The sequence below is a fragment of the Astatotilapia calliptera genome, chromosome 15 (assembly GCF_900246225.1).
Source record: "Astatotilapia calliptera chromosome 15, fAstCal1.2, whole genome shotgun sequence".
NCBI lineage: Eukaryota > Metazoa > Chordata > Actinopteri > Cichliformes > Cichlidae > Astatotilapia > Astatotilapia calliptera.
Window position 1 is genome coordinate 13110897 of NC_039316.1, and position 11117 is coordinate 13122013.

General features: G+C 42.1%; 2 protein-coding genes across 3 annotated transcripts; one reads left to right on the forward strand and one right to left on the reverse strand.

Moving 5' to 3' along the window:
- On the reverse strand, positions 1–6128 carry eif2s1b (eukaryotic translation initiation factor 2, subunit 1 alpha b). Of its 2 annotated transcripts, none has more exons than XM_026194810.1 (8): positions 5961–6128; positions 3234–3476; positions 2202–2281; positions 1796–1947; positions 1601–1707; positions 1421–1518; positions 1188–1331; positions 1–694 (listed from the first exon to the last, which is right to left on the reverse strand). In XM_026194810.1, the coding sequence occupies exons 2-8, from the start codon at positions 3472–3474 to the stop codon at positions 569–571; spliced, it is 948 nt and encodes a 315-aa protein (XP_026050595.1). In that variant the 5' UTR covers positions 3475–3476; positions 5961–6128; the 3' UTR covers positions 1–568. The 2 variants fall into 2 exon arrangements, with proteins under 2 accessions (XP_026050595.1, XP_026050596.1); XM_026194811.1 differs by lacking the exon at positions 5961–6128 and adding an exon at positions 5720–5858.
- Positions 6129–6182: 54 nt separating this feature from the next.
- Positions 6183–10792, forward strand: atp6v1d (ATPase H+ transporting V1 subunit D). The gene is made up of 9 exons (XM_026194812.1): positions 6183–6418; positions 8255–8372; positions 8659–8738; positions 8828–8895; positions 8980–9024; positions 9123–9226; positions 9611–9677; positions 9796–9874; positions 10096–10792. Exons 1-9 carry the CDS (start codon positions 6378–6380, stop codon positions 10238–10240), a joined length of 747 nt encoding a protein of 248 aa, XP_026050597.1. The 5' UTR covers positions 6183–6377; the 3' UTR covers positions 10241–10792.
- The last annotated feature ends 325 nt before the right edge of the window (positions 10793–11117 follow it).

Consider the following 11117-nt stretch of genomic DNA (forward strand, 5'->3'; position numbering starts at 1 on the left):
TTGAGATCAAAACTTCCAGATCTTTATTGATACGATGGGAGCTAAACAAGAGCCAGTAAAAACCCTTTAACTGGAAGAGAATCAGCACATAAAGTCACCGCTGGCCGGTGTAGAGACAGACGAAGCATATGCGTTTCCCCTTCAGTCAGTCACATCCAGCGAGCAGCCGGAGATAAAGCGGCGTGGATACTGAAGACACCGGGCTCTTAAAGCAAGAGGTAAAATGAAAGGCCACAGCTTGAAAACAGCTTTTCTTGTCTTAGAGTTATTTAATCAAATGGGGTACTTTAAAATAAAAACTATAAGTGATGTTTAACTTGTAATTTAACCATCCTTGTGTCCGTGTCTGGTTAAAAAGACCGCGTTTCAGTTACCTTCTTCTGAGACAAACCTCTCTTGAACAAACTGGGATGTTGCCAATAAAAATAGTAACACCAGTTAATGGTTGCAATGTGAAAGTTAACATCTGTTGGACTGGGTGACTGAGGCCAGGTCTGTCCACGTTTATTTTTCTTCTTTCCTCCTTTGATGCTTTTCTCCCCACCAGCTTTCCAAAGAGGACCGACTCTTAATCCTCTGCTTTGGCCTCCATCTCCTCAGCGTCGTCGTCTCCATCCACCTCGGCGTTCTCGCGCTCTAACCTCTCCAGCTGCCGGGCGAGCTCTGTCTCATCCGTGTCCGTCACCACCTTAGGCTGCAGGACAAAGTTTACAGTATAGGCAGATGAGCTAAAGACAAACATGTCCATCCATCCATTCGCTTCCGCTTCTCCTTTTCAGGGTCGCGGGGGGCGCTGGAGCCTATCCCAGCTGTCATAGGGCGAGAGGCGGGGTACACCCTGGACAGGTCGCCAGTCTGTTGCAGGGCCAACACACAGGGACAGACAACCATTCGCACTCACATTCATTCACACATTCACACCTAGTGGCAATTTGGATTATCCAATTAACCTATCCCCACAAGCTGCATGTCTTTGGACGGTGGGAGGAAGCCGGAGTACCCGGAGGGAACCCACGCAAACATGGGGAGAACATGCAAACTCCACACAGAAAGACCCCGGCCTGATGGTGGAATTGAACTCAGGACCTTCTTGCTGTGCGGCAACAGTGCTAACCACCGTGCTGCATGATCATGCCAAGACAAACATGATCATGAAAAAAAAAAGAAGAAAGAAAGAAATCATTCACCTCCATCTGGATATTAAACACGCCCCTCTTCTCTTCAATCTTCTCCTTGATAGCAGCCATGGCCTGGTTGAGGACAGAGAGGCCCTCTGTGCGCTCCAGGGTGGTCGTCGTCATCACATAGCGAGGGGGAGCGATCAGGTTGATCTGTAGAAGGTAAACACCATGAGAGACAGATCCAAGTAGAGCCTACAGCTAGAGACTTTTTACTTCTTGATGGAAGAGAGAAGGATTACCTTGATGGGCATGGCCTCTGTGGAGCAGCCCAGCCCAGCCCTCAGAGCTTCTTTCACGGCGTCGATCCCCTCGTAACCATAGCACGCCACTTCAATGTCTGCACGAGGTAGAGGAGGTTATCTTCACATTTCTAATTTATTCCTAAGTCCAACTGAGAAACACTGTGAGTAAACAGTCACCTGCTCTGATTTTGACAGCCTGTGGAGTGAGTCGCCTGTTGATGTTATCAATCAACACATTCCTCTCCTCCTCTGTTAAATCCAGGCCATCCAGAATAGCAGGATCTCTGCAGAAAGCCATCAACATGTAAATGTGTGCACACACTGAACAACCTGTGTTTCATTTTAATAAGAGGTGCTGAAATGAGAACTTACGATACAGCCTGTTTGAAGACATCATAAGCGCCGTATCCTGGCCGCTTGTATTTCTCGTCGAAGACCCATGCGGTGCGCTGGTACAAGCTCTCTAGCTGCTCGTCCTTACTGTACTCCAACACCTCTGCCACGTGTCGCAGGATGCTGTAAACCTGCAAGCACTTTCAAAATCAGCTCAGCGCAAACAAACAAGATAGACGTTTACAATTTCTTACAAATACACGTCTCACTTGTCTCACAATATTATAATGAACGCCTGAACCAAATGACCACTACTTTGACCACAACAAGGCTCAAAGGCAAGTTCCATCTACCTTAACTTTACACAAGACAAGGAAGTCCTCTCCAGGCTGGGCAACTTGCACCAAAATGACCGAGACAGATAAAAAGCACCTGACCAACTTACAGTTTTAGATTTGGTGAATTTATCCTCACACTTGATGGCCTCCTCTGGCGAAACTCTTCTTTTTGATAAATCAATGTATCCTGAGAAGAAAACAGAAGGAATGCAAAAAAAGCTGTTTTAGTGCAGCAAGTAGTTTCTTAGGATTAGGAATGATACGATTAACTAACAGGGAGGGATTCGATGGCCACTTGCTGGTCTAAGTTTCAAAATGTGCTCGTCTTTATTTCCTCATTACCACCTTTGCATTTCCATCCTGTGTCTCTACTCGAGTGTCGGTACATGGATCACAGGTCAAATCTGCACAACTATCTATATAAAGAAAATAGCCATGTAATACGAGTCAGATGAGCTGCATATTTTGCGATTAGCAGAAAATGTCCAGTTCAGTAACTCAGTTCAAAGTGCTCATGCTTAATTCATGTCAGTTTTGTTTTTCCTTTTTTTTTTTTTTTTTGAATGTATGAAATATGCCGATGTGTTATAAACTCAAAAATCATCATCTTCATTCATCTTATAACGAGCCTCAGTTCACCCACTCTCTCAGACAAGCTGTTTAAGGCAAACTTGCATCTGATTGGGCTGCTGCTGGTGGGTGGAGCTGCAGTTCCCACAGAACTTTTGAACAGATAAAGATATCACCTTCTAGTGACATCATACAGAGCCGAAAGCACAAGAAGGGTCTGAAACGGTGCATTAAAAAGCAGCCTGAAGCCTGAGCTTCAGGAATTACTCATACATATGGTGACCTCATTAGGTCCCCTTTAATTATTCCAAATGAGATATTCTGTGTGTCATGTGAGACTGTCCTGACATTAAACTGGTGAATGCTATAACATAATGCAAGTTATTGATCATATTACCAACCACAGCCTGTCTCAGTCCACCTGATGTCACAGAATAACACCTCTAGCTTCAATTCAAAAAAGGAAATGTGGACCACACAAAAAGATCTCATTTCATATGGTTTTTATTCCACCACTGCCCTGCAGATCCGACACACCGCCAGTTTCAACTATACTAATCTACACTCACCCTTCTCTTTGTCTACTCGGATGACGACCACGCACTCGTTGCGGCCTATGCGGATGAGCTTGTTGATGGAGCGGATACGTCGACGCGACAGCTCGCTCAAGAGGATCATGCCCTCGATGTTGTTGTACTCCAAAAGGCTGACGTAGGCACCCATCTCAGCGATGGACCTCACGTTCACCATCACGACATCCTCCACCTCTGGGAACCGGTGCTGGTAAAATCGACAGCTGAGCCCCGGCATTGCTGTGAGGTCAGAAACAGTTAAGAAGACAGGGGGAGCTTAACGTCTGCAAGTCATGGCACAAATCTTCACTTTGCAGTTTTAAACACTGTGAAAAGTGCTGCTCGGCCTGTAACTTGGTGTTTCGGTACTAATAAATACAGTTTTTATTCTAGTTAATAAAAAAAATAGTTAATAACTTGTAACTAGCATCTCTGCCTCCACTGCTTCAGTTTTCACCAAAGGTTGTTTAAAAACAAGTCCCACAACTAAACACAATCAAAGCTCAACATTAAATTAGCAGAGAACCATGTATAAATTATTTCATTCTGGTTTTCTTTGTCTTTTTTAATCTCAATCATAGTGATTTGTGAATAATCTGTCACACCATCCCTCTGACAATCCTCCTTTTAGATGTAGTGAAAGAGACATGCAGAGCACGTGTCAGAGCAGATGCTAGAGACAGAATGAGAGGATCTGGTGTGGTGACCCCTAAAGGGAGCAGTCACCTACAGCACCTACAACGTAACCTAAGTAAAGGACCCATGACCCATTCATGCTTGTGTATGGTCTATTACGTGTTAATTACTTAATGGTTGTGAATCAGTGTTTTATATGTGGGGTCAGCCACAAATTATAGAGCCAATGATTATTATTCTCTCACTAATAAAATACAAACTATGCTGTGAAAAAGTAGACAGAAATGCACAAGAGGACTCAAAAATACAGAACAATCGTAATAGTTGTGGGCTGCGTCCACACGATGTCTAATTACATGTCAGGTTACAACATAGGCTTTCAACACAGAAGCACAAATCCCTTGTTACCAGGGCACATCACCGTGTTAACGTCTAGATTAGCTTGTATGAAATCACTGCCTAATGACCAAACAAACTCTCCTTGAAACAGCGTCATCATTCCATTCAAGAGCTCCTGAACATTTTTCTGTTACAAACACTCATACCGCTGACTGGTCTGCAGCAGCCGTGCTGCTGTCGGCCTGTATTATGTGTATGACCACTTTATATTCTTCTAATATCACAGTTGTCTCCTCTTTAAAATCAACGTCCCTGCTGGCAGTAGGCTTATCCAGGTTTATGACCGATTGGATGCTGCTAATGCCAACTCTCTCATGTAACTGCACTTGTAGCTAGACTGAGATGACAAATAAGGGGACAGCCTTGCTATTCCCCAAATCTTTTGCTTTTAACATCCTGTAGTCCCTGTAACCTGAGGACAGCAGCCTACCCCCTGGAGTGTTTGACCCTTAGATCCTATCACCGTTGTTTTCCCATTCTTTGATCTCATCACTCCTGATTGTTGTCTTTAAACTCTAGTATCTTCTGCTTCTGTTTAACATTTACATATAAATCATCTCCTAGTGATAGTCCAGTGTGTGAATGTGTGTGAATGGGTGGATGACTGAATGTGTAAAGCGCTTTGGGGTCCTTAGGGACTAGTAAAGCGCTATACAAATACAGCCCATTTACAAATACCATGCCTCTTTGGTGGGTCAGAGTTGGCTCATCTTCCAGGACCCACTATCTGGGCTAGTATATGGCTAGTCCATTTCTTTGAGAGTTGATATCACATCAAGATGATAACCACCTTGATGTGATATCATGGTTATGCAGGCCACAGACAGGCAATTGAGACACAATGTCAGCAACCACAAGTACTCTGAGTTTGAATAACAATCTGTTGGGTGTAAAATGCTGCAGTCAGCCAATTAACATCAACCCCTTTCTACATCAGAGTATTTCAACTATACACTGCAGTGCCTGTAAACTCAGCTACCAGTAAAGACATTCCTTTATGGAAGAACACTGTAATGAAAAATATCACTTTTTCTATTTTACTCAGATTTTAAAATATTAGCTGTGGTCATTTTTAGAGGCTTTAACCTATAAGAAGACTTTGGCCATACAGATGTTTTCTCTCTAATCCTTAGTCTACTATCAAGAAAGGTGTGGACAAAATAGAGAGATACCTTCAATATTAAACGAAAAGTCTCAGGATGTTTGAATGGAGCCACTTATGTGTGTTTCTCTGTTTTCCCACCGAACAAAATCCAATGCCCAGGTTTAGCTTATAAAAATATCCAGGACATAAAATAAAAGCAGCGAAATGAAACAAACTTCTGCCATTTGTCGTTTTCTCCTGTTGCTGTGAATGGACTGATGTAACGCATCATCATCGCAGAAAAATCAATTACTGTTTAAAAGACAGAATCGGCGACAAAATATGGACACAAAAAGCTGCTTACCAAATATTTAGTACGTGTTACCAGCGACTGTATGACTTCCTAGTTATCACATTTAAAACCACGAGAAGAATGTTCATTCAAGCGCAGAAACGCTTTCTTTCAACATCAGTTAGCTTCCCAGCTAATAACCCGGTGCCCAGCTCACATGCGGCACACGCAGGCTAAGCTGTTAGCCGGCTATCTGCCAGTTCCGATCGTTCCCCAGTCCCCGCCAAACGACATCTTCATAAAACAAACTCACCTGTGTCATAAGGTTACAGAACGACGCGCCTGAATGTTCCGTGCTGACTTTGTTTAAATGTCAGATTCGGTTTTCTATCTGGTGTGTTTTTTTTTTTAATGAGTAACTCGGGCCCGCTAGCTCACATTCATGGGTGTGCTAATTTGTCGACCCGGAAAAGATCGTAGGGACCTTCCACACTGGCGCATGTGCAGAACGAGTTTGGTTCTTTGGTCACATGACGCGGAGGGCCAGCTGATCATCGCCGACAAGATCACGACCGTCAACTCGATCTGCTCTTCTAATCCTACACGAAGAGCAAGATTTTAGCTGTTATATGTCTAGATTAATAATTCAGGATTCGAGCTAAAGTTGTAGTGTTGATTTAGGGAAGCGGGAGTGAACTGAAAATCTCAGTAATCGACAAAAAACGGAAAGATGTCTGGAAAAGACAGGATCGACATATTCCCCTCCAGAATGTAAGCAGCTTGTGCGATGGCTAGTTGCTAAAGCAATGTAGCTTCGTTAAAGCTCATATACCACTGTTTTGTTGACATATTTGCTTTTATATATGAAAGTTGTGGATAATTTTCTGCATGCATTTGAAAAGCAGGGATCGCCGTTTTGTTTTGTGCCAAGGTTACCGTTTAAAAGAGGAAGAATCCTGCTGCTGTCATGTGATATTTCTAACATTATCCAAGTGTGAGCTGTCAGTCGGAGAGACTTCATTTTAATCTAATTTCACCTGCTTCCAGTTATATTACATTTAGGACTACTGAAACTGTAAAACACCGAGGTTTGACCCTTTTATCAGGTCCTGGGTGCAAATATCAGTGAGCTGTGTATGTAGAGGAGTGGTGCAGATTGTGTTGTTCCTTACCTTGTTTTAAAAATAACGCTATTACACAAATCACAGCATGTGACACCTTCTGTCCGTAGACTCTTGGATCAGATAAGATCTCCTGAAAAAAAATCTGAAATCTTTGAAAATTTCTAAAATTCTGAAATGGTGAAAAACAGAAGAAATCTCAGGAAAATTAATGGGATCTCTCTTCCATGATGGGAAGGGATTCAGCAGATGTTGTACAGCATAGAGCAACAAAAGTAAATTTATATTATAGACGATCAGGATGACATCGTTAACAATCTAACATGTAACAATCTGTGAGTAATGTGACACAAAAGTGGGCTTGAATGTTGATGGCTGTATATTTTCGGCTGCTCCCTTATTCACAAAGAGGGATCCACAGAAGATGGATCCCCATATTTAACTGGTCTTACTCCAGGGATCTCTAACCTTTACACTATGGAGCCATGTTAAATTCCAACACAGGCCTAAGGCAGCATATGAGTCACCTGCTCAAGTCTGGAAAGAGCTGGGGAAAGATTCTGATTTGGAAAATCTTATTCAGCCTTTATTTAAATTGAAAGTTATCAGTCATGATAATTTAAATGAAAAGTCAATGAACAGTCAATGACAAGTGAGTTACAACTACTTAGCCATTTAGCAGATAAAATTCAACTTGTCAGCAGCTCATTGTAAGGTCTCCCACCAGAACTACAACACATGGACTTATATATTAGCTAGATGAAAGAGACGAACAGGTACTACTACTTATTCATTTTTAAGGTAAGCTAGCAAATGGCTGGATGAATTACAACCCAGGCCTCCACACTATAGCCCTATAATATACAGGTTTTCCTGCTAAAACCAGTGAACCACACTGGTGCTCCAGAACAAACTACTACTCTTGACAATTAGCATTTAGTAGCCTGGTAGAAGAGGGAACAGAGGAGTTTCAGTAGTGGGTTTTTTTCCGCTTCATGGGCGCAGGATAGCCCTGACCTGAGGGCATTGAAATAAACTCACTAGAGAGAATGTGGCCACCTTGATTAATAAGACCCTTTTCTTTCTGAACTACACGTTTCTTTGGACTTGGTACTCTTGGAGTATAAGACTTTAATAATGCTATTAAGGCTGTTCCTGTCCTTCAGAGATGACCCATTGAACCAGTATATGAAATGGGGAAAATAAGAAGCAAATCCATTTAAAAAAAAAGAGCTTTAACAAGCATAGAGGTCGAGAGAGAAAAGAGGAAAATCTGCCGGTTTAAAAAAAAAAAAAAAAAAAAAAACTGGGGTGAGGGTATCAACTACCTGAGAAGAGAGACAGAGACCTTGGGATGGCCTAAGGTCTGAGTGAAAACATGACAAGGAGATGAAATGAATGAAACTTGGTTGTGTCATTTTACCCCTAATTTAACCATCTGATTCAAATAGTGTTAAAAATATGTGGGTTTTCTCTGGATTTGCAGGGCTCAGACCATCATGAAGGCTCGGCTGAAGGGAGCACAGACCGGCCGCAACCTGCTCAAAAAGAAGTCCGATGCCCTCTCCATGCGCTTCCGTCAGATCCTTCGCAAAATTATTGAAGTCAGTTTAAAATGAGCCTTCGTTTTTGGTCCTAATGTGGTCAAAAGAACCGATGATGCAACAAATACTTTATTCATACATCATGATCTTTGGTTGGAGGCTGTAGCTCATGATAATGCTCAATTAATCTGATACTAAGAGGTGTTTCTATAGTAATTAATTGGGTACCTTCATTGTTATAAACTAACAAATTACAGCCAGTCTGAATCAAAACCTCATGAAATAAAATCTTCCTGAAGGCTTTCAGCTACATGTTTCCCAAAAGTGTGTTTATTTATACTTTTAGACTAAAACCAAGATGGGAGAGGTGATGAGGGAGGCTGCCTTCTCTTTGGCTGAAGCTAAATTTGCTGCAGGAGACTTCAGGTAAGAATGAGAATAACGTGTCAGCGACGTGATGTTGTGTTCTGGTGCAGATACACGAGCAACTTCCATCTGTTGTTTTTGGCCTACAGCACAACTGTAATCCAGAATGTTAACAAAGCCCAGGTGAAGGTCAGAGCCAAGAAAGATAATGTGGCAGGTTAGCATCAAAAAATATTTTCTCATTTTTAATCATTTTTTTGTTTTGTTTTGTTTAAAATATCTGCTGCTTTTCTTCTTTTAGGTGTCACCCTTCCAGTATTCGAACACTACCAAGAAGGCGGAGACAGTAAGTCCAGTCACACGTCTGAGTTTGGTGTAACTCTACATCGGGTTTGAAGGGAATCGCAGAGAGCGCTCACCCCACGATGTGTTTGTGTCTGTCAGGTTATGAGCTCACCGGTTTGGCGAGAGGAGGAGAGCAGCTCTCGAGGTTGAAGAGGAACTATGCCAGAGCTGTGGAGCTGCTTGTGGAGTTGGCCTCCTTACAGGTAGGAGGCGCTGTGACATATTAAAAGCATGCTTTATAGTTAGGGTTTTTCCCCCCAGTGGTATTATCATTGAAAAAAGCACAATGTAATGTCCCTCATTGAAACTAAAATTGTATTGATGATCTCAAATGTAACTGTGCACAATGTGAGTGTATAATCAAAGGCTCACATCCTAAATGACCAAAACAACTCGTGAAAACAAAGGGGTAGCGTCTCCCGCTATAGTTTGTGTATTCCTGCTGTGTGGCATATCACTACAACATTACCACAAAGGATACATTCGTACACTGAGCCTGTGTGGATTAAAGATGCAGATAAAATGTAATCTATACTCTAGAAAAGCTGAAGTTTAAGTGGAAAAAATTGCTCAATTTTGGTTTGCAGACATCTTTTGTCACTCTGGATGAAGCCATAAAGATCACCAACCGCCGTGTGAACGCCATCGAGCACGGTAAACACACTTAACATTCAACTGCAACCTTTTATTAATACATTTATCTATTAATTAATTTTTTAAATAAAAAAAAAAGGGTTGGTGCAGGTAAAATAATTTTGAATCCGCTTTGCAGTGATTATTCCCAGGATTGATCGCACCCTCACCTACATCATCACAGAGCTGGATGAGAGGGAGCGAGAGGAGTTTTACAGGTGATGATGTTTTCTGTCTGCCTCGTGAAGGTTTTAGTGCATAAACCTAAAAAAAAACTTATCAGGAGGCATCTTTTGCATGTTTATTAGATATTCTTGTTCCAACTGGCTGTCCACAGCTCCGAATTCATTCTGTCACTACCCCAGCAACTTAAGTCCAAAACCAGACTGCCCAATCCTCAACTTTTGGTTATAACACAGAATGTTCTCTGCTTTGCCAGACTGAAGAAGATCCAAGAGAAGAAGAAGCAGCTAAGGGAAAGGACGGAGTTGGAAATAGCCGCCCGTTTAGCTGCTCTGGGACCCATCGCTGAGCCCGCCAACATGCTGACAGAGGAGGCGGATGAAGATCTGCTGTTTGAGTGAGGAACATTACAGGCCACCGACTTCACTAATCCTTTTATTTATTCTGTGCCTCTCTGGCCACGTCTGCGTGTCTTTACGTCAGCGATGAAAGTTGTTTGTTTCTTTTTTTTGTGTCCACGTCGTGATGATTAGTTCTGAGTGTTTCCAGATGTGTACAGGGATCAAAGTGCTGTTCGGTATAATACACAAGTGAGACCAAAGCAGTCTCTAACAAATTAAGCAAATATTACAATGAATATGTTTACACATGGTGTGCAAGTGATGATAAAGAAGCGTCCCGTGTGACCGATCACCTTGTAGATATTCAAGTTTTATCATATATAGAGGCATTGCATGCTGTACAGCTTAAAGTGGTTGTGGATTTCAGAGGGTGCGAGTGTGCGCCGTGGAGACCCGTCCTGCTGCTCACTTCATATCGTGCGGTTCCTGTTACCTCACTGCAGGCTGTTTACCATTTCACCAGAAGCCCCAATGTGACCCTGTTGTAAAATGTGATGTGCAAGTCAAAACAGCCCAACACTTCATCCAAATAAAGATGTTCTAAATATTCAACCACTGATTGAATTTCTTTTTTCCCCACTGAAGGGAAAACATTTTAAGTTCCATATGTGAAGACTGCTAAGAGACTGCTTCAAAACCTTTAATCAAGTGCAAATTATACTGTGTTTAAGCAAAATTAAATGTTATCTTTTTTCAAAGGAGATCCATTTCAGAGGTGTTCTCACTATTGGATACATCCCATTTAAGTGAGAGGAGAAACTGAATAAGGAACTTATGTTAGTTACCCAGTGGCTCTGGCAAGAGTGGCACCACAGTAGATTTAGACACATTAACACTGTGTTGAAAAATGTTTTTAACTGCAATCTAAACTTATGAA

Coding starts and splice junctions, on each gene's coding strand:
- atp6v1d (XM_026194812.1), top strand. CDS start 6,378: ATGTCTGGAAAAGACAGGATCGACATATTCCCCTCCAGAAT. Junction 6,419..8,254: donor GACATATTCCCCTCCAGAAT/GTAAGCAGCTTG, acceptor CTGGATTTGCAG/GGCTCAGACCATCATGAAGG. Junction 9,227..9,610: donor TGGAGTTGGCCTCCTTACAG/GTAGGAGGCGCT, acceptor TTTGGTTTGCAG/ACATCTTTTGTCACTCTGGA.
- eif2s1b (XM_026194810.1), bottom strand. CDS start 3,474: ATGCCGGGGCTCAGCTGTCGATTTTACCAGCACCGGTTCCCAGAGGTG. Junction 2,282..3,233: donor CCGAGTAGACAAAGAGAAGG/GTGAGTGTAGAT, acceptor TTTTCTTCTCAG/GATACATTGATTTATCAAAA. Junction 1,948..2,201: donor AATTCACCAAATCTAAAACT/GTAAGTTGGTCA, acceptor AAGTGCTTGCAG/GTTTACAGCATCCTGCGACA.